Raw genomic sequence first — 26567 nt, forward strand, 5'->3', positions numbered from 1 at the left:
GCACTCATTTTTACCTCTCAAATGGACTCTCTCGTCGAATCGTGTTAATCCCTCTCTCCCTTGTTCCAATTGTGCATGTTCTGCTGTCTTTTCTTAACCACTCAACTTGCAGGCTCGGATGCATGGACATACCTGACTGGCTTTAGATTCATTTCACAATCCCATACGTTGAACTGATGGGGGATTACTTGAATGGTAGTCTATATGGACGAGGTTTCATTTACGGGATTGCTCTGGTGTCGCCGGAAATTCCGCCAGATGTTCCTCTTTTTCCACTAGATGTCCCGTCCCCTTCCTCTTTCTTTGTGTTGGCATTCTAAATTCCGGTGGATTTCTGAGGACTATGGTTAACTGCTCCTCAGATCTCTGCAGGGTAAATCCAGACAGCTAGCTAGACTATCTGTCCAATCTGAGTTTTCTGTTGCACAACTAAAACTACTTTTGGACGTACACATGTTCCACCAAAACAAGTTCCTTCCCGAGGTTATTTTGTAGAGGTGCCGTTGCTCCGTGCGGCGCTTAGCACCGCCAAAGATGATTGTGATTGGTTTAATAAATGCCAATTAACCAGAGCACATTTTTCTCCCATCCGAGAATGCTAGGTAGGTAGAGCTGGTAATGTGAGACTACTTGAATGGTTAATATTAATAAATAAGTGGTTACACCAAAAGTCTCCATTACAAAGCAAGATTAGCTATATTTGGCCCTCAGCTCACTTAAAGTCATCATTCCTACAGGACCACAACATGGACACAAGTACTGAGTTTCCAACAAAGTGACAACTAGAGCAACATAGCAATAGTGCTGGGCAATATATCGATATTATATCGATATCGTAATACAGGACTTCATATTGTCTTAGATTTTGGATACCGTGATATGGTAATTTGAAACAAGTGTTGTCTTTTCCTTGTTTTAAAGGCTGCATTACAGTAAAGTGATGCCATTTTCTGAACTTACCAGACTGTTCTAGCTGTACTGTCATTTGCCTTTAACCACTTAGTCATTATATTCACATTACTGCTGATTATTTATCTAAAATCTCATTGTGTAAATGTTTTATGAAAGCACCAATAGTCAACCCTACAATATAGTTGTGATATCGATATTGAGGTATTTGGTCAAAAATATCGTGATTTTCTCCATATAGCCCTGATAGCAACATTTGTATAGATCACAAGAATCACTTATCACTGCAGAGATACAATAACCATGTTGATACAAGCATGTGTCCACTCTGGTGTAGAACAGGGTCTCTAAGTAACACAGGGATTATAGTTAACCACACATATAACACAAGACAACCATTGCTGCATATGACCATAATTGCACTCATTTCGACAAGATTTGTGACAATGTTTGGTTCAGTGCACACTGCTATCACTGCAGCTCAGGATAACATATTCATTTTAATGCTTTTGACAACACATCCCCATAACTCAAGTCAAGACTGTGCTACAGCCAATAGCCAAGCATATCCTGTGTGGCTGGTTATTCCCTGTAGACTGACACACAGCCGGCTGCAGAGGGACGAGTGCAGAGCTCACCCCGGGTGTTAGCCTCTCCAAGCTGCCCTGTGCACTGCTCCTTCTCATACTCCCAGGGAAAATAGGGATACTCAGTGCTGAAAATTGTTCTCAAATCCATGCATATACATCTAGCTATTCCAGAAGCATTACTCATGTATCTGCATTAGCAGTGCATAAGATCTGATGAAATTTTAATGATCGCTTTGGGGAAATGGGGTCATCGCTGGAATCTGTTGACTGGAAATATGAGAATGAGAAGTATGAGGAATGTAAAATAACAGGATACATTATGGAAATGAATTACAGTAGAACACAGAAAGAACAACATGGTGAGCAATGCCATTTAAAGGGGCGCACCAATGATTTAGTGTTGCACTTGCATACAGTTAGGGGACTCACAAGAGACAGTTTGAAAGAGAAAATCAAGGCAGAAAGATGATATATCCTGAAAATAGCCGGTGCAACACAGATGTCTTCTTACTTGATAGTTTTATTACTTAAGGTGCAAAACAGTGACTAACGTTTCGATGGAGAGTTACATCTTCATCAGAGTCCTTGAAGATGTAACTCTACATCGAAATGTTAGTCACTGTTTTGCACCTTAAGTAATAAAACTATCAAGTAAGAAGACATCTGTGTTGCACCGGCTATTTTTTGTTACTTTATACCGTTTTTGTCCTGCCTTGGTTGCACCGGATTGTTGTGGTCTGCAGAAGCGCAGAGAACTTTCTCTTTTTATATGATATATCCTGACTTTTAGACCTTCGTATGGGTAAAGCTCCAAAATAGCTGGATCCTACACTTCTCATGATACAACTCTTTGTGTATTTCTCTTCTTTAGATCCTCCCTGCCTGGTATACGCCCATGTCTTTTCAACCTAATGTGCTTAGTTAGTAAGGCTGTTATATATTTGTAGTCTCTCCAACTCCTCTGCTCACATTGTTGGATCTATACAATACACAATTGTTTTCAATCATTTTCATTAGAGCTTTGAGAAATCCCCTCCCACTTTCCAAATGTGTTATCTCAGAAATGTTACTGTCCGTTTATAAGAGGGGCAGTATTCCCCCCCATAACTAGTTAGTTGACTTTGACATGTAAAATTGGTGTAAGGCCCCTTCGTGTATTGATCCTGCAGCCATCATGCATTCATAGACATGCTCTCACTGCTATTTGTTGAATATTACTCAGTAATATCTAAAGTATATATTTGTCTTTAACAACTGTGCAACCTAAGGCTATGTGGGTTGCATTCATGTGTTTTCTGAAAAAGTGATGGCTTAATGTCTGTGTAGCTCTCTTAATGTCTGTGTAGCTCTCTTAATGTCTGTGTAGCTCACTTAATGTCTGTGTATCTCTCTCGTCATCTAGCTACAGTAACTAGCAGGCTAGATAGCGACCAGCTGTCTTTGTACATTTAGTCCCCCACTCATCTGTAGATGGATACTACAGTCAGAATGCCATTCCAAGAAAAGAAATGCGATCTTTCACTGTCATGTTTTCAGTTTGGTTTGTTTGCCTGTCAGCAGGTTTACAGAAACACTACTGGTCTGATTTCCATGAATCCTGGTAGAAGCATGTAACACGGGCCGAGGAAGTACCCATATCATTTTGGAGCGTATCCAAATCACTTCGCAGATACACAAATTATTTTCACTTTCGTTGTGAGACAGTCCATGGGCTTGGCTTCCATCAGTCCATAAATCCATTATTATTCTATCTATTCACTTATTTCCTACATTGCTCTTACCATACTGACCTAATCAGACAATGAATCAGCAGAAATGAGGTTCTGTCTCTGGTGGACTGGTGTCATCACCATAATCTTGATCTGAACTAAGTAGTGGACTTTCGGAGGAACAGAAAGGCTCTTATACCACCGACCCTAAACAGAGTGGAGGTGGAAAGAGTTGACAGCTTTAAGTTCTTAGGCACAACAATCTCCTCCACTCTGAAATGGGGTGACAATTTGTCCTGCATCATCAAAAAAGCCCATCAGAGACTATTTTTCCTACACCAACTCAAAAAGTTTGAAGTTTCGGTGGGGGGGCTGCTGCAATTTTATAGAGCTGCCATAGAAAGTGTGTTGACTTTTTCGATATCTGTGTGGTTTGGCAACTCCAACCATTCAATGAAGCAAATCTGAATCAGATGCACTTTTTTTTTTAACTTTTGTTAACATTAATGAGACAGGGCATGTGGCCTTGGCGAAGGTCAGCACTCTCTGAGAGCCTTCTAGTTTAAGAAGCGTTTAAGGGACAGGTGGAGGTTGATCATATACTCCATGCACACAGCTATGGCAGAGTGTTTCTTCTACATGTAACCAGTGCTGTAATGTTACCTCCAGGACTTTTCCAGTGATGTACTTCTTGCAGCTCTCACACTGGATGCCGAACATGGCGTGGTAGTCCATCTCACAGTAGGGGATTCCATCCCTAGCAGAACAGAACAACACAGGACAGGGCAGCAGGTCAGCGACAGCAAAGAGCAGCAGGTACACTTCACAGAGCCTCAGAATCCACGCTGACAGCACCCTGTCTGAGCCCACAGAACCCTGTCTGAGCTAACAGCACCCTGTCTGAGCAGACAGCACCCTGTCTGACCCCAGAGCACCCTGTCTGAGTGAACAGCACCCTATCTGAGCCCACAGCACCCTGTCTGCGCTAACAGCACCCTATCTGAGCCCACAGCACCCTGTCTGAGCCCATAGCACCCTGTCTGAGTCCACAGCACTCTATCTGAGCCCACAGCACCCCACGTCAGCAGTGCTGTAGTCAAGTCGACCTTTCTCGAGTCCAAGACAAGTCCAAGACCAGGACTAGTCAAGACCGAAACAGAAAAAAAAAGAATCCTTTTCAAGACCACTTCCTTACCTATTCATAATTTATGTGATGTGAGGGACAGTATATCTTCAATTTTAAGAGGACCATTTTGTATTATTACTGGTAATGATCACAAAGCAGGTGCAGAGTAACAACACTGTAGGATCAAATTAGGCCATTTTATTTACTTTAAGTAGAGCAATCTCACATAAAGCTGAAGTGCAACTTCACATTTTAGATGTTAAGTCTTTTTATTCTGGTGGAACAAGAACATTCTGGACTGCCAATGGAAAATGGAATAAATAGTAGCCACACAGGTGTCACAAAAACAATTGATATCTTCCCATTTTTAAACTAATTACTTGTCCTGAAGAATCCAGAGTACAAAGTGCTCCCTGACATTGTGTCTATGGCCAATATGAAACTGATTGATACCTGATGATTGAGGTATATAACGCAGCCAGGCAACTTTATTATAGTATAGTATTAACTTTACTGGATATAGGTCACATGAAAGAAGCAAACAGGAAGTGGGATGTTGCAATCACAGTATATGTTGAGCATCTTAGCCACTAGGCCACCGGGGGCCACTGTGGATTTTGTTTAGGTGTATCACAAATAAAAAAAGACATAATTTCAACTGAAATTTCTGGAGAAAGCTAGAGAAATGAGAAAATATAATCCATACATCCACAGGTTTAGATCAGTGCAGTATTTGTTTATTGAATGCCAAGTCTTAATGACCTCCAAGACTCTTGGTCTGACCCGAAACTTATTAAAAGGACATTACACAGATCAGAGTGTGGTTACATTAGATCTCAGCTCTGGCACCTCCAACGAGCCTCTATCTGGTAAGCAGCAGTCTTTATATATCGGGCACTATTAAGTCACCTGACAATAACAGTAACAGTCATAGTCAATGGCAATGCAGAATGCTAGACTTAATTTGGGCAAAGATGGAATTTATTGACCAAATAAAAAGATAATTAGTGATAGGAAGTATATTGACATCCAACACTAACCATGCCAGAACATAGCAGTAATATTATTGATAAAGTAGTGTAGTTATAGCACGGGAACAAATTACATCCCTTAAAATCAACTCACTTGTGTCTCTTGGACAATTTAGAAATCTAGTTCTAAACCTGCATACTTCTACTCGTAACTGCTTTTTTTATGATTGTACTTTCTGTGTTGTTGTTCTGTATTTGTCTTTGTAATGTGATTCAATGACATTGAAAATGAGGGTCGCCCTCAATGATCTCTCGAGGAAAAGTAAATGATGAATGAATGAATAAAGCAGCCATACTGACTTACTTGCTGATGTACTCGGCATTGAGCACCTTGTTGCAGACTTTACATTTGAAGCAGCCCAGGTGCCAGTGCTTGTCCAGCGCTACAAGAGACTGTTCATTCTTAAACTCCTTCCCACAGCCGCAGCAGTCTGCACACAGACGACAAGTTAGTTCAGATGGGATGAGAACTGGCACTATAGTGGACTTCCTCTGCGTGGAAGAGTTCTCTCTACAGTACCTTTTTCTTTCAATAAACAAAAGGATGAAATGAACATTGGACATTTTGGTGGAATGCCTTAACACAATTTAAGAGAGCGCCAATTTAAGGGATGGAACAGAACATTATGATAACGAGCAGTGTTTACAGGGTACAAAAGTTTCCTTTGGGCATTATTGTTTCTTAGGAGAGACAGTCACAGAAAGACAGACACAAACAAAGTACTGACTGTGGACAGCCTGTATGGGTGCAGGGCTGTTGGCAGGGAGAGGCTGGGTACATTTTTGGCAGATACACTCCTTCCCATTAAATGTCACCCGGTCGCCGGCTGGGAAAGGTTGTCTGCAAACAGAAAACAGATCAGCACATCAGAAGAGGGCTTTGACTGATACAGATTGTGCCTCTGAAACATTTAGACATCATCGGACACAAGTGATTTATAAAATGCTGCCACACCTAAATTACTTCTCTGATCTGACATATAAAGTAAAAACAATAACCGTATACTGATGACGAGACTAAGACTAAGATTTTAATTGATTAGTTGTGAATTTATTAGTTTGTGTTTTAATGTATTGTTATTTTGAATCAGACACTTTTAGAGATATTGAGTTTCTGAGAATAAGTCTTAAATTACCCATCGTGTGTAAGTTGTTAACCCTAACCCTAAAATGGTTTCCCCAGTTTTGTGTGGAAGAACATGAATGGGCTGCACAGAGCCCTGCTCTCAACCCCATCCAGCACGCCTGGGATTATTATCAGTGTTAGACCTCACTATGTGGCTACATAGGAGCAAATATCTGCAGTTCCAACATCTGGAGGAAAGGCTTTTCAGAAGAGTGGAGTGTGTTCAGGGTTTCTCCTAGAGAAGTTTTAAGGTTGATATCGTATATTATTAAACACCAAATTCCGTAGAAACTAAAGAAACACTGTCACATTCATAAAATGTTAAATCAATCTTAAATAAATTTGGCACAGAGCAGGACCATGCTTCATTCCAGATCCATATTCTATTTTTTTGTTATAATTGTATCATTTCTTGAAACTGAGCTAAGTTAGATGGATTGTTTTTGTGATATCTCAGTGTATCCGTGTTGATGAATATGTGACCTGACCCCTTATGATGGTGAACTACAGGCAAAGTGTCTGTACAGATAGAGGCAGATAAATACAGTTAAAGGAGTGAAGGAGCAGCTGCATGCAGACAGACTGTGAGAGTGAAAAACAGAGCTGGATGACTCTGAAGGAATGATGAATTATTAATGATCAATAACCTGACCATCACACACACACACACACACACACACACACACACACACACACACACACACACACACACACACACACACACACACACACACACACACACACACACACACACACACACACAGTATTTGCCCTATTTCTATATTCCGCAGAATAAGCCTGTGTGTTTTGCCACCACAAAAGCAATATTTGTTAGAAGAGGAGCCCAGGAGTTTGATGATCACATTACAAACCTCAAATGCCACACTGGAACATTCTGATTCAGGTTCAGGTTGGGGGTCACAGAGGGATGATAGGATGCATACACACGCACGCACAGAAATCTCTAGTTCCAAAGACACTTAACACTAGCTGTGGGAATGGGTTATGTGGCCACAGTGACACACACACACACACACACACACACACACACACACACACACACACACACACACACACACAGCAAACTTTGAGGGCCAGCTATAGCAAAATTGAATGGAACATCACAAATCCGAGAAAGTAATGTTTTCCAGCTTGGTCCAAAGATGTGCTGTACCAAACTTGGTGATGATTGCTCAAAATGTGTAGGAGAAGTAATGAAAAAACAAATAAACTGGCGGAAAATTGATCTTTACATAAATGGGCATGGCTTATACGGATAGATCTGTCTTGACCCCCAGAATCCAGAAAAAAAATGTTTTTGAGACTTATGATTCAAAAGTTACAGGACGAAATGTAAAGTTTATTAGCTGGTCAGATTGCACCAAATTCGACACAAAGCAAGTCATTGAGACCCCAGCAGTACACACACACACACACACACACACACACACACACACACACACACACACACACACACACACCTATACCTACAGTATACATGACTGTGAATTATAGTTTTCTGTACTTGTAAATGATGAAGTGTGTAAAAAACACACAACTGGTGCAGTATGTTCCTCTGAGAAAATGTTCTGTATTTCAGTTTTGAACATTTAGTCATGGGGGAAGAGCGAGCAGGGGTCAGCCAACCAGCTGATGATGATACAGAAGTTTTGCGTTACAATAAAACTATTTCAATTCTGAAACAGAATCTGTCTGTCTCTACGGTACGTCACATATAATGTGGAATTTTAATGTGTTCAAGACCTTGTATTGCTGTAATGGTTTAAGACATGCAGACCTGTAAGGACCTAAAGAAACCCTGGACAATGTGGAAAAAAAGTGCTCTGACCAACAAAAAGTACCATAAGTGGTTTAGGGTTAGAATTTTAATACTTGAATAAAAATATTTTTCTACACCTCAGTTCCGGTGTTTTTTAATGTAAATTTGGATGAAAGCTAAACAGGTTGAAGTAGAGATGGGGATGTTTAATGCTTTAAAGAGAAGTTCTTTCTTTTTTTCTACTGCTAGCGAATCACTGTGTGAAGTGGGCGTGGTTATCAGATTGTCAAACACAGCCCTCGCAATTCCAATGTCGGATATGGGCTTTCAAAAGCTCTTCAATGAAAAACTGAAGAAGCAGCTAAATGATACGTGAAGTACATATGGTTTGGACCCTGCTTCCCACATCTGTGTTTCTTACTTGCAGGAGGCGCAGACGAAGCAGCGGGGGTGGTAGGTCTTCCCCAGGGCCGACACCACCTCCCCCTCTATGAAGTCCTGGCAGCTGAAGCAGCGAGTCCCGTACAGCCGCTGGTAGTCCAGAGTACAGATGTATTCACCCTGCCGCACGAAGAAACCTCCCTGGGCCAGTTCAGTTCCACATACTGCCATGAGGGAGGGAGGGAGGGAGGGGTATAGGAAGGAGAGAGGAAAAGGGAGGGGTGCACGGAAGAAGGAAAGAAGAAGAGTGAGACAGGTTAGACAAAATTGATAACTGAACACATTTTCTTTTGAGGCAGTTAAAGGTAAAGTAGGTAGGCAGGTAAAGATGAAAAGTTTCTTATTTCTGTCTTGGTGTTCTGCGTGTTTGGCTGCACTGAGCCTGTTTAGAGACATGTGTGTGAAAAGTTGTGTTGTTCGGAATGTGTTTTGCAGGTAATGTGAACTGTTTAGCTCAGGTGACTGTTGGTAATGCAGACTGTAGTTAGAGTTTTGCACATGTGGCTCCAGTTGTGCCCTCTGTCGTTTAGTAATCGAAAAAAACTGAAACTGAATAGATTTTTTTTTAGATATAGTTAATGAAGAAACAATTTAGTCATAGATTGCTCTTGACTATTTTTACCCCCCAATACATACAATTATGATGGTGATGGGTTTTATATAAAGCAAATGGCACCATTTTTAATTTATCTTCTTTGAACTCTGGCGTTTTTTCGAGGTGACAATCTGAATCACTCACAAGGTCCCGTTCCCTGCCACACACACACTGTTGGAGGGCCCACACTGCCTCCACCCCTGAGCCAAGGCAGAGCAGTGGGAGTGGGAGGATGAGCCCTTCTCAAGAAAGTTGCAAGACAGGAGGCTGAGCAATCGGCCCGTTCCCAAAGGCACGTTTTGAACGGGCACTGCACTAGTAAAATGTTAAAGGCAAATCCAGAAAGAAACAGGCACACAAACTTTTTATGTACATTAATTTGAAAAGTAAGGAGTGGCAGACCGGGGTGGTGGTTCCCCTGTTTAAAAAGGGGACCAGAGGGTGTGTGCCAATTACAGGGGTATCACACTTCTCAGCCTCCCTGGTAAAGTCTACTCCAAGGTGCTGGAAAGGAGGGTTCAGCCGATAGTCAAAGAGGAACAATGCGGATTCTGTCCTGGTCGTGGAACAACGGACCAGATCTTTACTCTTGCAAGGATACTGGAGGGAGCCTGGGAGTATGTCCATCTGGTCTACATGTGCTTTGTGGATCTGGAGAAGGCGTATGACCCGGTCCCCCGGGAGATACTGTGGGAGGTGCTGTGGGAGTATGGGGTGAGGGGGTCCCTTCTCAGGGACATCCAATCTCTGTACGACCAAAGCGAGAGCTGTGTCCGGGTTCTCGGCAGTAAGTCGGACTCATTTCAGGTGAGAGTTGGCCTCCGCCAGGGCTGCGCTTTGTCACCAATCCTGTTTGTAGTATTTATGGACAGGATATCGAGGCGTAGTCGGGGTGGAGAGGGGTTGCAGTTCGGTGGGCTGGGGATCTCATCGCTGCTTTTTGCAAATGATGTGGTCCTGATGGCATCATCGGCCTGTGACCTTCAGCACTCACTGGATCGGTTCGCAGCCGAGTGTGAAGCGGCTGGGATGTGGATCAGCACCTCTAAATCTGAGGCCATGGTTCTCAGCAGGAAACCAATGGAGTGCCTTCTCCAGGTAGGGAATGAGTCCTTACCCCAAGTGAAGGAGTTCAAGTACCTTGGGGTCTTGTTCGCGAGTGAGGGGACAATGGAGCGGGAGATTGGTCGGAGAATCGGCGCAGCGGGTGTGGGATTACATTAAATTTATCGCACCGTTGTGACGAAAAGAGAGCTGAGCCAGAAGGCAAAGCTCTCGATCTACCGGTCAGTTTTCGTTCCTACCCTCACCTATGGTCATGAAGGCTGGGTCATGACTGAAAGAACAAGATCCAGGGTACAATCGGCCGAAATGGGTTTCCTCAGGAGGGTGGATGGCGTCTCCCTTAGAGATAGGGTGAGAAGCACATTCATCCCTGAGGAGCTCGGAGTAGAGCCGCTGCTCCTTCGTGTCGAAAGGAGCCAGTTGCGGTGGTTCGGGCATCTGGTAAGGATACCCCCTGGGCGCCTGGGGAGGTGTTCCAGACACGTCCAGCTGGGAGGAGGTCTCGGGGAAGACCCAGGACTAGGTGGAGGGATTATATCTCCAACCTGGCCTGGTAACACCTCGGGATCCCCCAGTCGGAGCTGGTTAATGTGGCCCGGGAAAGGGAAGTTTGGGGTCCCCTGCTGGAGCTGCTCCCCCCGCGACCCGATACCGGATAAGCGGATGAAGATGGATGGATAGATGGTGTGTGTGTGTGTGTGTGTCCTCTCATGAACACCCAATGATAACACACAGTAACCATGGCAAACGCTTGACATCACAAAGCAGCCACACCCTCAGGGGAAATCTAGCTCTATTTTTCCATTTCCAAAAACATAACCACTCCTTTCTTTTCCCTCCATTCTTTCTCTCTGGAAAAACGACAGCAGACAGCAGAGATACATGAGAGATGTTTGCATTAGTTGGTGTGGCGTGTGCGTGCACGCACACGCATACGCGCACGCGCACACACGCACACACACACACACACACACACACACACACACACACACACACACACACACACACACACACACACACACACACACACACACACACAGAGTGATAAGACAGCCTGTTTTTTACACTTCTATAGTCTTAGTTATGTCAGAGAACAATACAAGAAAAATGTATAAGAAAGATAGACATATTTGCAGATTCTAAGAATTATAGATGTTAGATTAAAAAGTAATCTATCAACTAGAATAATTTAAAAAGAAAACATTTTCATATGATAATTTAAATGAATAAAACTGAATTACATCTGCCCTTTTACTTTGAAGGAAGCCCAAATCCTACAGTTGGGATAGATTGTGGGACTTTCTAGCTTTCCATTTTCTCTGGTGGTAGAGGCACTTTCTTGCTTTGATGCACACCTGCTAAATGCGTGTGATGTGACATCAACCGTGTGGCTACAGGGACAAATTCAAAAGTGAGTGACAACATCCACTGACGTACAGTATACTGATGTAGAAGCAAGATTTGTGATGTTATTCTTCTGTCTAAATTCCTACACACTAAACTAAAACTTCAACATTTTCCCACTAGTTGTGCAATACTCCAATTCTCCCACACTTTTATCCCCTTGTAAAAACTTAAACCGACATGTTGCACAACCTTTGTCCAGTATTTGCATCATTTCACTTTTATTATTGAGCCCTCAAAGGGGTTACGGCACTCTAATAAAACAACCACAACAATACGAGCAGGAATGTTTTTCTCAGGAAGGGGACAACATAGTTTCCAGTGGCTGCTACCGGCTCACTTCCATCCGTTTCACATGTCTGGCAACCTGTCTAGAATGAGATAATGCTCTGGGCTGATGGAGAGAACACCAGCACAGTGGAAAGCTGGATGGATGAGATACAAAAAGGAGACATTTTCCATTGACTGATATAACATAAAAAAGGAAAGGTTAAATTCAGGAAGCACTCTGTACAACACAAGGAACAATTTGAGTGTAGTTCTTTTGAGAACCTTTCTAGGTCAAATACCCACAGAGAAGCAGACTGGACTAGAATGATACCAGGATAAGCTTTTTAGGTTTAAACAGGTGTGTAATTAAACTGGCCTATATAGCCTGAAGACTTGAGACGTGGATTTGAGTCAAACTCAAACAAATGGACTTTAGAATTTACTTGGATTTCTGTGAGATTTGATTTACTTTAGAAATAAAAGCCGCATCAAGCGTTGACTCGGTAGAACCCCACAACAATGAAGAATAAATACTGTATGACGATGACAGACTGAATTGAAACATGTTTCGAAAGACTTCAGACTCACTCCGACAGACTTGATACTGGATTTGGACTTTCACTTGAGACTTGAATGACTTGAGACTTGTCATGATGGCCTTGGGGCTTGACTTAAGACTTGGCTCAGACGAGTTGAGACTTGACTTGAGACTTGCTCTGACAGACCTTAGACTTGACCTGCGTTCCTCTCAGATTATCTGAAACTAATCTAGACTTGTTACTTAGACTTGTTTTGAATGACTTGAATTGTCTTCAGACTTGCTCTCATAGAATAGAGACTTGACTTGAGACTTGCTTGAAAGACGTGATAATAGATTTCTGATTGTCTTGAATGACTTGAGACTTACTTTGACTATTGTATATCAACAAAATTTCATTTTACGGGATTGCTCCGGTGCTGCCGGAAATTCCGCCAGATGTCCCTAATTTTCGGCCGGACGTCCGTCCCCTTCCTCTTTCTTTGTGTTGGCGTTCCAAACTCCAGTGGATTTCTGAGGACTATGGTTAACTGCTCCTCAGATCTCTGCAGGGTAAAAGCTAGCTAGACTATCTGTCCAATCTGAGTTTTCTGTTGCACAACTAAAACAATTTTTGAATGTTCACGTTCCACCAAAACAAGTTCCTTCCCAAGGCTATTTAGCAGAGGCACCGTGGCTCCGTCCGGCGCTTAGCACCGCCCAAGATGATTGTGATTGGTTTAAAGAAATGCCAATAAATCACAGCATATTTTTCTCCCATCCAGGAATGCTGTGTGGACAAGCCAGACCCTCCTCCGCAGCGCTGTGGAGGAAGGTTTGGCCATGCAAGACTATACTTTGACAGATTTTAGACTTGACTTGTCTAAAAGGACTTGACACTTGACTTGGACTTGCCCCTAAATAATTAAAAAATGCAGCTCTGCTACATAGGAATAGAAATCTAGGGCTAAAAGAGATGGAGACAGAAATCCACACTCAGTTTGCAGATGCCCGCCAGCTCATCTTCTAACCCTAGTTTATTCATACCTGCGCTGCCAGTTGGCACATAGACTCCTCTTTTTACTCCATTATACCTTCAGCAGCTGAGCCCATACGAGCTAAGGTCGGTGCACATTCATCATGTATAGAGCCAGGAGCACCAGAAAGCATTACATCCTTATAAAAGTGACAGCTAACCCAACCATTTTATATTAGTGTTTTCATCTGCAGGATAGCAGCATGGGCCATATTCTGCACAGGAAGACAAAGTTACTGGCAAACCAGCCTCTAATTCAGATCAAAAACTATTTCTGAGTGCATTACATAAGTTAGAGGAAGACAAAAGATGCTCTTTCAGTTTGGTCCCTCATCGCTAATGGAAACCATCAAAGCTGTCTTCCTCTCATCCCTTTCTCATTCCTCCCATCCGTCATTCCCTAATCCCTCATACACGTGGAACATGTTCTAAAGCAGGCAGAGGTTGAAGAAGTGAAACAGAGCCGGATGTGGAAGTCAGTAAATCAGGGTTAATCCAGGGAGGACTGATGTTCACTTTCAAGTTTGCAGCAACAGACCAAAGAAAGAAAGAAACCAAAGAAAATCATACATTCTTTACTAATAATCATTTTTTTCTTAACTCATAGTAATGTATCCTAGCTTCTACTTGCTAAGAAATCATTATAACCTTGGTGTTTTGAATATTTGGGCAAAACTGTTGTTATTATTACCAGAAAGAAGAAATTTAAGTTTCTGCCATGAAATTTTGCCAACCACATTAGTGTTCTCCAATTTCAGTTCTGACTGACTGTACTGTACTGATACTGTAATATCATTTCAATTCCAATGGCCACAAAGGCATCAAACTAGCTTGGGGCCGATGAGTACTCTGTATGTTTCTCTGTTGTGCCATACATTTGTTACTCTCCGAGGAAAATACAAACGTCACAGAACTCAAATGTAAACACTTATAAAGGGACAGTGGTACACAATCAACGCTATGTGGACTAAGGGGAAATGTATCAATGTTTGTGGGCTACAGTATACATAAATAGCATGCTCCAGTCAACAGCAAAAACATACTGATACATGCCATCTCAGACCTTCATTAAAGGAACTGGCATTGAGTTTGTTAAAAGATATAATATCTGGGAACCGTCATCGATATAAACCTGAAGTTTGATGCCAATTGTGATGCAGTCTGTAAGAAGGGACAGCAATGTTTGTACTTCCTCAGGAAGTTAAACTACTTTTTTTTTTTTTTTTTTTAAAGATTATTTTTTTGGGCATTTTAGGCCTTTAATTCCACAGGACAGATGAAGACATGAAAGGGGAGAGAGAATGGGAATGACATGCAGCAAAGGGCCACAGGTCGGAGTGGAATCCGCAGCGGCTGCGTCGAGGAGTAAACCTCTATATGTGTTCGCCTGCTCTACCAACTGAGCTAACCCGGCCACAGGAAGTTAAACTACTTTTAATGTAGATAGGAACATTATTTGAACTTTTTGGAATATGTTCTTACTTTAACCACCCCCTTCACTCTGAGTTCGTACCACTCCCCTCAGGCCATAGCTTTAGAGTACCCTGGTTCAAGAGCAATAGGAGTAAAAACTAATTTGTTCCATTTGCAATAACTCAGCTTAATTTGCACATGTAAATGTAGAATTTTTTAGAGATTGCTCCTGTGGTGTAAAATTGTGTTTTATATGTAACCCATTCCCTCTGCACTTCTGCCGCCTGGAGATAACCCTCGGCACTGCTGCGGTACTGCGTTGTGTTAGATGTTTGGGGTGAAGTGCGGAGAGAAGGGGCACGGGACGCTGGGTTGAAGATTGTGGCTTAGACCATCAGGTTTTATTGTCACAGAGAAGGCTGGTTTCATCATTCCTTAACGGAGTACATGCAGTTTTAAACAAGCATGGCGACCGACACAGACCAAGTGTAAACTACGGTGTCTTGTAAGGTACAAAGAAAGCGAAAATTGCTGAACTTCATCTGTCAACATTTTTGTACTTCATGTCTTTGTATTGTTGTTTTGTTTATTTGTATGTTGTTTGGATGTGTTTTTTACCTTGCACTCCTGACTGCAGATCACGTTTCTCATTTTGGATAATAAAGTGACTTTCTACAAAGACGATCTTGTCTTTGTAGAAAGTCACTTTATTATCCAAAATGGGAAACGTGATCTGCAGTCAGGAGTGCAAGGTAAAAAACACATCCAAACAACAAAAAATTGTAAAAGTGTTCACTTTTCCTCTGAGGATCTTCTCAGAGGAAAAGTGAACACTTTTACAATTCCACAAAGAAATGGTAGAATTACAGAAACAGTATCTGTATTAGCCACACAATACAAAAGTATCAGAATCTGCCTTGAACCCCACTAAAGATTAATTTGAATGCTATGTCCAAGTAGCGATTTCATCAGTTTGAAACCATTTCATCTCCACGACAACCAAGGGTTTGTGTGCTCAGCTGGCACTCGGGCCATCGGTGGATGAGGTCATGATGTGGCTAATTAGCCGTTTTGTCCTGAGACTCGGCTCAGGATAACAGAACGTGTCGGCTACACGTCTGCGGAGCGATATAACTTCCATGGATTCCAACAGGGTCTGACCTTTTAACTCTGGGAAAGTGGTGCTAGGGAGTACTGTGTGTAACAGAATAAATCGGTGTGTGTTTGGGTGGGGCTCTTTGAGGGCAGCATACCTAATGGGTTCCTGTACAACCCAGTAGTATAGAGATCTAACATCAGAACCAGGAAAATCTTTAAAAAAAGAAAGCATTACAGCTCTACTCTAATTCTACAGAAATTACAAGCAATTATAGGAGTATTAGGGTTTCGCAGGTGACCATTGTTAAGTAGATATAAAGGTAACACTACAGTGGGAACTTGAACATTTTCTAAGGCTGAAAGGCAGATTACTTCACAGGAAACCGATGACTTCCATCTCTGAAGGCTTATCTCTTGCACTATGAAGCCACTTACATAATGTGAACGCACTCAGAGGCTCTCGGAGGAATTCAGTGTGCTGTTGAATCTGGTTCCTCCACACCGGAGGATCTCAGAATCTTCTTTTTAATTCAGCATGGAGAATTGGCGGGGGAGTTACATGCTTGGATGGATGGATGTGCAACAAATGTGCCCTGGTGTGATTTGTAAATAAAATATGGTGTGTCTCTTTTACTCGTGTACAAACAAGGTCTAAGGAGGAAAAGGAAAAAGGATTCAGTGGTTTGGACATAATGCAAGTAATCTAGTTGAAACTAGAGCTGGGTAACACACCTAAATACTCATGTTAGGAACCTAAATGTGTGTCTGACAAGCAACAAGTTTACTAAAAGCTAGCATTGAATGGCTGGTTTGTTTTTTGATTAGATTCATTTCTAATTTAAAGCTGCATTAAAGGACAATTCCGGCGCAAAATAAACCAAGGGGTTAATAACATATGTGTACCGAGTTGATCATTCTCTGGGACATGTTTTCATGCTAGCTAACGCTAGCTTTCGGGGCATTTGGTAAATCGCTATTTTATACCACTAACAAGGCTCAAAATAGCACCACACTTCAACGGTAGCATAATGAGGGTTCCTACATTTGTAAGTGTACAGACAGTTTATTAAAAAGATATATTATAAAGACAGTAGCGTACATGTTTACATGTGGGCGCCATCTTGGAAAACATGAGCAGTCGAACAACGAACGCCGTGCAACCAGTAACCAGTAACATAGCTCAAACACAGCGTTCGTGGTTCAACTGCTCATGACTGTTTTCCAAGATGGTGCCTACATGTAAACATGACCCTCATTATGCTACCGTTGAAGTGTGGTGCTATTTTGAGCCATGTTAGTGGTATAAAATAGCGATTTACCAAATGCCCCAAAAGCTAGCGTTAGCAGCTAATCACCGGTTTGCGCTAGCTTGTTCCAAGCTAGAGACACATTCGATTAGCATGAAAACATGTCCCAGAGAACGATCAACTCGGTACACATATGTTATTAACCCCTAGGTTCATTTTGCGCCAGAATTGTCCTTTAATACCAACAATTAATCAAATGGCTATGTGTAATGTGAAAAGAGTAATTTCTGGTGTAAAATGATTTCCCCCTGGGTGTCTACTAGATGTGTAAACGGGCAACAGTTTGCTGACACTGCAGCTATATCAACTGTCACGATTGTGGGTTTCTGTTGTAGTTTTTTTCCTGTTTTGTTGTGTTTCCTTTTTGTTTCACATCTCATGTTTTATGTCTTCTGTGCTTTTACTTGTGTGTTTCTTTCATGCTAAGGTTCCTGTTTATTTTGTAGTCTCTCTGTTCTCCCATGTTAAGTCTTGTTTTACTTCCTGTCTTCTGCTTTCCCGCCTGTGTGATTACCTTTCCCCGCCCTTATGTGTTGCACTTGTCACCCGTTGTCTCCCTTGTCTTTTTGTATGTAAGTTCACTTGTACCTCACCTCTGTGCGTGATCGTCTGTTCCGTTGTGTCAGCTTTTGAGCATTTCCAGTATTCCTTGTGTTGCTGTTTTTCAGATTCCCTGTGTTTTTGAACCTTTGTCTGTTTTTGGACTTCCCCTTGCCTGTCGTTTTGGAAACTGTTGCCTGTGAGTTTTGTTTGTGCTTCAAATAAAACTTTTGGAATTCCACTCACCAGAGTCGTGCATTGTGAGCGTGATATCAACTTAATGTCAGATCTGTGATGTTTGGCTTCTGCCCTCAATTGACTACAAAAAAGAGATTAAAGCTTTAAATAAAAAAAAAAATATACAGTTTTAGTCCATTCTATTTATGATTTGTGTAAGACTGCTTGAGACACGGAACATTTCAGAACTTTTGCTACTTTTGGTAAATTTAAAAAAGGGTTCTGTAGAAATTGTTTGGAAGTTTAGATCACTCAATTAAAAGTATAAAACATTTTATTTAAGTATTGTGCAAAAAAAATGATACCCAGCCCTGTCTGACACACAGATATGCCTTTTTTTTCTATTAAGTGTGTGTAGACTGATCCGTTTAGCCCTCCACCAGAGCTTTTGAGTGGAGGGTTACGATCACGGAAGGCTTGTATCATGTGGACACACCAACAGTTTTGTTGTCATTACTTAGAATTCCTGATGGGGGCAACAGAAACTATGCACTATAGCTTTAAATCATTCACACCCCGTCCAGTTAGAGTGAAAGTTCCACAGCAGCAGCAGAGTCACAGCGCAGATCAGCAGGAGTCAGGAGAGTTTACCGACAAGATGATGGCTGAGGATTTGGTGTCAAAGTGAAAAGCAAAAGAAGCGCCTGTTTGCCAGTATTTCTGATATAAACCCAATGCTAATATGGAACCTGATAACGTTAATAAGGCAATCTGTAAACTCCGGCAGCTGCCTTGCAGCCAGAACGCGGTGCAGCTGTGACAGCTCCGTGGTAGCCATGGCATTGGTAGACGATATCTCTACATGTCACGGTAGTGTACCGAGTTTCTGTATAAAGCCCAATATTTGGGATGGCACAATGGGCGCAGTGTTTTTAGAGGGCGCAGTGTTTTTAGTGGCCTCCGCCGTCAGTGCGGGAATTTTTACAACCATCTCTGTTAAAATGACGGACAACCAGGAAGTCTAACACAACCTCTGCTATGTCCTTGCATGAGTGAGACCTTGACTTTAGCTCATGTTTCACAATGACTGTCTCTGTGCATGTATGTGTGTGCGTGAGCATAGTTAAATATACATGTGCTATGTGCCTTCTGCTCTGAATGTGCAACCTTGACAGCACCTTATGTTTTACAATGACTCACTATCTGTGTGTGTGTGTGTGTGTGTGTATGTGTGTGTGTGTGTGTGTGTGTGTGTGTGTGTGTGTGTTTTTGTTTGTGTTTGTGTGTGTCTGTTGGGGTGGGGTCTGTTGACTGCACAGCCTGCTGGCATTGATCTATGGGACTGTACTTGAAAGAAAGAAATTGAAGGTTGATATTTGTGACGGGTCAAGCAGGCTCACGGTGATCCACACTGCTGCTACGCTGGCCTGAATTGCAAGCAGGCATCTAATGAGGCAACAGGCAGGGGAGCTCTGTCTATTGTCTAAATCACTGGGCTACACTTGATCTCATAAGCAGCATGGGGATTTTCAGATGACTTTTGTGAGAATTAATGTTCTTCAATTCTGTGTTCTTTTTCCTTAGAGACTAGATTGAGACAGGTTTCAAACAGGCTGTACAAACAAAAGAACTGGCATGCTCTACTCCATAGTCTTTTGAGTCTAATGGGTGCTGACCCAAAAATCATACCATGATGTCATCAGCACTCACGCGCGTTTCAGCCCTAGTCTTTCCTCACATGTCTGTTTCCTCTGCTGCTTTGTTATTTAAAGTATCATACACTTACATGTGAGTGCTGACGACTTCATTTGTCAGTTGTAGACAGGTTGTAAACAGGCTGACAGTTTAGCCAGATTATTTATCTTATTTGGAGGTAAACCTGAAAATGAGCTAATAATCCTTTAGGAGGGAGGCCATCCAATCACACCTGCTAGTAAACTATCAAAGATGGCAGTGTAGACTCATTTCCATTGTGGTTCTAGATTATAGCCAGTTGTCTTGGTGGCTTTGTTTTTTTGTAAAATCATCTGACAATGTTTCTTACCCTGACTTCTTTTCTTGCAACATCACATTCCCTGCGGTTAGTACTGTGGTAGTAAACGCTAAAGAAATGATGGCCAAACTATGAAAATATGATCCAAGTTGTATGCAAGCATATGTTACCATGTTGGATCTCTTTCAGGTAATGTCGTTTTTTCCATGTACATGAAGATCTGATACTCACCTGGCCAAAACAAGCTACTAAACTGTGCAAAGATAACAGTCTGACAATTCCATAAACTTTCAAAAATAAAATATTGTGCACACGATACATGATACATGCCCTTTTAAGTGTGTGTGTGTGTGTGTGTGTGTGTGTGTGTGTGTGTGTGTGTGTGTGTGTGTGTGTGTGTGTATACTTTTCACAAACGTGTGTGAGGTCAGCACCCCTGGCCCAGTGACGAACACACACACTCCCCCTGGCGCTGTTCTGGTCAGCCTGCTTCCAAGAAGAAGACAATCCAAAGCCGACACCCTACTGAGAACATCACAGCCATCTGCTATTCTAACACCACTGATCCACCAGCAGGATCAACATGTGGCCAGCAGCGGCTATTTACCAAGCTGACTTCCAGGAAGAAAAACATTCAGGCTGGGTAAAAAACAATGCAATCCATAAATCTGTCAAAACCTCAAAGGAACACTGAGTGTCTAATATATACTGTATGATATGATTAATATATTTATATACATATAGATAAGTCAAAGCTGTAATGTCACACGATTCAGTAAACATTCTTAGGTTTACTCCCTCCATGTCTGATTTCTTACAGTTCTACAATTCTAATCATTTCAGGTAAATTGTCGGCGTTACTCTGTAGGTAAGTAAACATTGCTTTGTCAATAATATTCTAAAATTGCTTCTGTTCGAAGGCTGAGTGGCAGAATCTCTGTGGACCCAGGGTGGGACTTTGGAAAATCATTGGCAATAATGTTGTTTTGGAGCTAAAATTACTTCAAAATGTATTGCATGTGTTGTATATTATACAGTTAAACATTCAACAAAGACATGGCAGATGAAAGCCGATAACCTGGATCAAATACGTTAGCTGCTACACTGGACAACCTGGTTAAATCCAGTGTGGCCAACTTGGATGTCAGATGTGATATCAGCAATCAGGAATTCAGTCAAAACTGGACATCCTGAGATCCTAAGTAACATTCACCATCTTGAGGCAGAGATGAACTACAGTGAATCTAAGAGCAGAAAGCTTGTATTCACTTTGTAGAATGATATGCATTTGGCATTGAGAAGCAATCTAGCCTGACAGACTACACCCACTTCATGAATAAAACTGTTTTCAGCTTTATGGGGAATGTGCAATAAAATATGCCCCTGCTGTGTTTGTGAGGGAGTGTTGTGAATGTGGTGAGAGAGTGTGTCTGATATAAAGGAGTCTTTCCGTATCACCATTCCAACTCTTATACGCTACATTTACTGTTTTCATGTAGGCTTGCCGACATTAGGGTGTGGACACATATTTTCACATTGAGTATTCCAATGTTATGTGGATGATGTGATGGCCCTTCATATAGCCAAAGCAGAAACAGATTGGGGATGAAAGTGTGTCTGAGTGGTTTTGCCTGGTCGTTGTGTCTGAAGCTCTGTACTGGTGATGGTGTCAGCTTGAAGCAGATATAACAGGATATATAAAGCCAGCCACAGTGGGTACCAGAATAAATAACACAGCCTGCTGTTGACAGCAGCTACCATGAAAACAGCAATTAGTGCTCATGAAATGCGCCAAAGCTTAAAGCTGCAATGTGGGATTTTACTCAAGTATATCACATGTTGGCAGCGGCATAACAGTAAATTGAACATGAATCAATTACACTTTCATTTATAAAAAAAATGTTCCATGACAAATGGGCATACTCTGTCTGATAAAGACCATGTGATATAATCAAAAGTTCCAGAACAGCTACTAAATGGACCTTGGGGTGAGATTGTCTTTTCAACAACATATTGAACAGTTTTATGTTGCGTCGACACTACCTAGGTTAAGCACGAATTGGGCGGCACGAATACATAAAAAAGTCAATGCAAAGACGCAAATTCGTGGCGGGCGGTATGAATGAAGCAAATGACTTGCTTCTGTTGTTGTACAAACTAAATCACTACAGACTCCATGTGTCATGACTAAATCTATTGATATCTTGGAACATGCTCCAGACTACGTTGTGTAGTGCAGACTGTAGGGTGGCCTATGATTGGCCTTAACATTTCCTGACCTCTAGTGTCATTGGGGGCATGTGCTGTAGTTGGTTTACATACTTTGACCTCAGTGAGATGGCCGTATGGTCGCTCTCCCTGAATGCAGGTAGTGATTCTGCTCTGTTGCCATTTGTGAATGGCGTGTAGCAGTGATCCTACAGTGTTTATTCCTGGTGTAGAAATGCAGGAACTTTGTTTTAAATGACAATGTCTTTTGGAACAATCCATGCCATTTCTCCTCTACTCTTCCAGCTGTAACTCATGCACACAGAGACACACAGACACAGACACACACACACACACACACACACACACACACACACACACACACACACACACACACACACACACACACACACACACACACACACACACACACACACACACACACACAGAGACTTGCATTTGTTTTGTTAGGCTGTTATGTTACAAAGACTTTTACACATTCACACATATTAGGTTTTTTGTCGAACTTCAGATAGTCTTACATTACAAAAGGATTAAGACAAAATAACCTGGCAAATGCCGATTCCCGTGACCATAGAGAGGAGCGGGAGAGTCGCTAACTGTGATTACTCTGAGCAGCAAGTGGCTAAAAGCTTCTGAAAAGTTCATTAAACACTGGGGGCTGTAGCCTCGGACAGCCAGGCCTAACGACGCCGATGGCTCTATCTCCCATCTCGTTGTTTTGGCACTGTATTACAAGCAGAGAGTCAATGGGGGTCCTCATCTTATTTTGGCCCTGGGTTAATCCAGCCATGTTTAAACAGTACACTAAACAGTGCAGAGACACTGAGGCTGTGTTTACTATTAGCAGCTACTTTGATATCAGGCCAGTGCTAAAGAGGCTACCATTAACTGCCATTAATCCAGTCCTCCTCTCTGCCTGGTGTTAATTACACATGGCTAGCTGAGCGTTGATGGTTCCTTACTTTAGACCTGGCACTGTTAGCCTGCTGGCAGGGGTCACTGGCTGGATTCTCTTCCAGGTCGCCCGTGATATATTTGATAGAGTGCAGTGGGGCAGAGGTGAGGTAGACCTTGATAGAGTGTGTGGGTTTATGGTCTGTCAATGAAAGACTAAAAGAAGAAGATATTTCACCTGATTTAATTATCATCTGACATCTATAAAGAAAATGCTGAAAGAACTTCTAAGTAAGCACTGTTGAACTTGGCTGCTATGTTATGTTTCTAATCTCATTGATGTTCAGGTTTGAACTGCCCCACTCAGCCTGCTGTGGTTTGTTTCATTTCCAGCCGTGACTTTCAGATTCTTGTGACTCCACATCTGGAGGTTTCAATAGCAAACTGCCTAGCCACCCAACCCTTGGATAATAAGCAAATTTAATAACCTAAATTAGTTGGATATTCCATTAATGCGGCCATGCTTTGGATTTATGGATAATAGGAATGGCCAGGCATATGCTGTGTGAACTGGGTGGAGTGAGCAGCGCCCTTATAGCTCTTCTGGCTGTTGCGTCTCCATGGTATTAATACATCTCCTGAATGCCTGACATTAAATTATCCAGCCTCACACTTCCTCATTAAGCTCTTTAGAAAGCCAACCCAACAACTTTCCCCAGTGAAGTAAACATGCTCTGTGTTTAATCATGACCCCCAGTAACTGCCACATGATGACTTCCAACTATTACTATTGGGTTAATATGCATAAGTAATTAGTATGTTTGACCCGACGCGTGTAGTTATCACAATTAGTTAATTTCTTTTTAAGTCAAAGATAAAGGCTTGGCATGAAGGAACAAACTCAGCTCAATTAGTAAGACATGAGAGTCTAACTCCTTAATAGCTGCACAATATTAAATCACACACACACTGTGGTGTAAGTCATTTTCTACTAATCAGAACTATTTAACAAGCCATAGCAAATCAATAAAAAGTAGTAAAAGTTGTGTTATTGTGAATTATGAAACTATAATATTTGAAACTACTATTAAGGATGCCAACAACAGAGATTTTAAATTCTACCTTTGTGGCTTTAAGTGCTTTTTGATCTTAAATTGACTTTAAACCCAGACAAAACAAAGTATATGATTTTTTCAAGATATTTGTCTACTGTAATAACTAAAAGAGACATCACCACTTTTCCAGCTACAAGTATCTGGGCATTTTGGTGGATGGTAAACTGTCTTTTAAACCACACATAACTGAACTTGTAAAGAAATTAAACCCAAAATTGGCATTATTTTATAGAAATAAATCTTGCCTCACCCAAAGTTGTAGGAAACAGTTCAAGCTATGTTTCTATCAGTTTTAGATTATGGGGATATCATTTATATGCATGCGGCTTTCGCTACAGTGAAGCCACTTGATGCAGTTTATCACTCTGCCCTAAGACTTCTATCTGGTGATGGATTCAGTACCCACCACTGTCTCCTTTATCATAATGTAGGCTGGACTTCTTTGGCTCTAAGAAGGGAGCAACACTGCATTTTATTAATCTACAAAGCCTTGCTTAAAAAATTGCCTGTATATTTAACAAGCTTGCTAAATGTTAAATTGTATCACCATGGCACTTGCACTACTGATTCCTTGGTCCTAAATATTCCATTTGTTAGGACAGAATTAGACAAAACTGCATTTGAGTTTTATGCCTGCAGATTCTAATGAAATTGAACAGCCTGATTCCATTTAATTTATGAAGCCATATATACTGAATGTACATGTACACTTTGAGTTGTTTAACATTGAGTAATTGTAAGATGTGTGTACTGTGTATTGCAATTGTATATTATATATTAATTACTATATTCAGTAATTTTATATGTATTGTAATTTTATATGGCATGTAATCAGGGTGTCATTGGAAAAGACAGCTTGCTCTTAATTTGCCCTCCCTGAATACATAAAGGTGATATATGAGTTTAATGTTTATTGGTTCCAAAAGTGTGGTCCTTGAGGGTGTTTCAAGGGGATCCTAGAAAAAAGGGGAATCATTTTATCACTAAGAATTCACTATAATTCCATCTAGAAGTAACACAATGACAGAATGTATGACTATTTTGGCCACGGGTTTCATACATTTAATGTAATGTAATAAAACAAAAATCCTCAGATGGGGGCATGGTCCAACATAACATTTTTCCCCCACTGGCCCCCTGGGCCAGTAGATCAGGGTTTTACTGGCCCCTTGTATATTTTTACTGGCCCGGAAAAGAGAGGGGAAAAAACACTTTTCCAAATTGTTAATTTATTAATCCAATATACATGGTAATGATTCATCCAAACAACAAAAACTATTACACGCTGTTAAAACTATTACAAACATGAGTTCAGTCAATTTAGTAATAATTCATAGTTATTATAGAGTAGAGCTGCTGTACGGCGGAGGGACCGCGACGTACACTAATATTACTAACTAGCTCCCGGCAAAGCAGGAGAGCGGGAGGCAGCTCGGTCTGGCTGGGTTTGAGTTGCTGCAGCCGCTGCTGAAGATCCACAGCTGTGTGGACTATGTGGCGAGTGCCGCGGCCGTTTGTTGACGTTAGCGAACTCCATTTCTAATCAACGTTACTTTACAACAACGTGTTGCACCTAAAGTTAGCATCAAATTACTTGGAACTGACTCGTGAATTTGATTTTGCACAAACAATATCACCGGCCCGAAGGGGCCAGCAACTGGCCAATCAACTTGCCAGACATACTGGCCCGGGGCCATTGCTTATGTCGAACCCTGGAGTGACCATAGGACAAGATCTTATCAAATGGGGGAGTATACAAGGCTCAAATTGTACCACGGACGTGGTACAATCTGTCCTTGACATGAAATAGTTTGGGAACCATTGGTTTTTATGATAATGCTGCTCTTGGGGTAGGCATGATGGACTATGGACCAAGGTTATAATCGTTAACAAAAATGAACAAAATAACGCAAACTGTAAGGTCTGTTTGCAAAACTAACTAAAACAAAATAAATATATCGAGTAAATGTCCTTAGTTTTCTTCTTTGTCAATGTCTTTCATAGAGCAAATAATGTTATATCTTTCAGAGTTGACATTTCCGACCATAGACCTGTTTTATACAGTCTATACCATAGACATATATATAGTTTCTGACTGGGAACACAAAAATTCCGACATTCCATGTCAAATTGAACACAACATAGTCCATGTCCCTCGCCTGGCATCATGGCGGTACCGAAAGTCGGAAGAAAGCGACA

At 41.6% G+C, this 26567-nt stretch overlaps 1 protein-coding gene across 17 annotated transcripts in view; it reads right to left on the minus strand.

The window, feature by feature from the left end:
• The window catches only part of ablim2 (actin binding LIM protein family, member 2), a 123815-nt gene that overhangs the window by 50682 nt on the left and 46566 nt on the right, over positions 1-26567 (minus strand). For all 17 annotated transcript variants that reach the window (XM_035994002.1, XM_031299844.2, XM_031299842.2 and 14 more), the window contains exons 3-6: positions 8693-8876; positions 6094-6206; positions 5670-5796; positions 3872-3965 (exon numbers count right to left, since the gene is read on the minus strand). In XM_035994002.1, coding sequence (XP_035849895.1) covers positions 3872-3965; positions 5670-5796; positions 6094-6206; positions 8693-8876 — 518 coding nt within the window. The remainder of the gene's footprint in view (positions 1-3871; positions 3966-5669; positions 5797-6093; positions 6207-8692; positions 8877-26567) is intronic.

This window comes from Sander lucioperca, chromosome 17, assembly GCF_008315115.2.
Source record: "Sander lucioperca isolate FBNREF2018 chromosome 17, SLUC_FBN_1.2, whole genome shotgun sequence".
In the NCBI taxonomy this organism is placed as follows: domain Eukaryota; kingdom Metazoa; phylum Chordata; class Actinopteri; order Perciformes; family Percidae; genus Sander; species Sander lucioperca.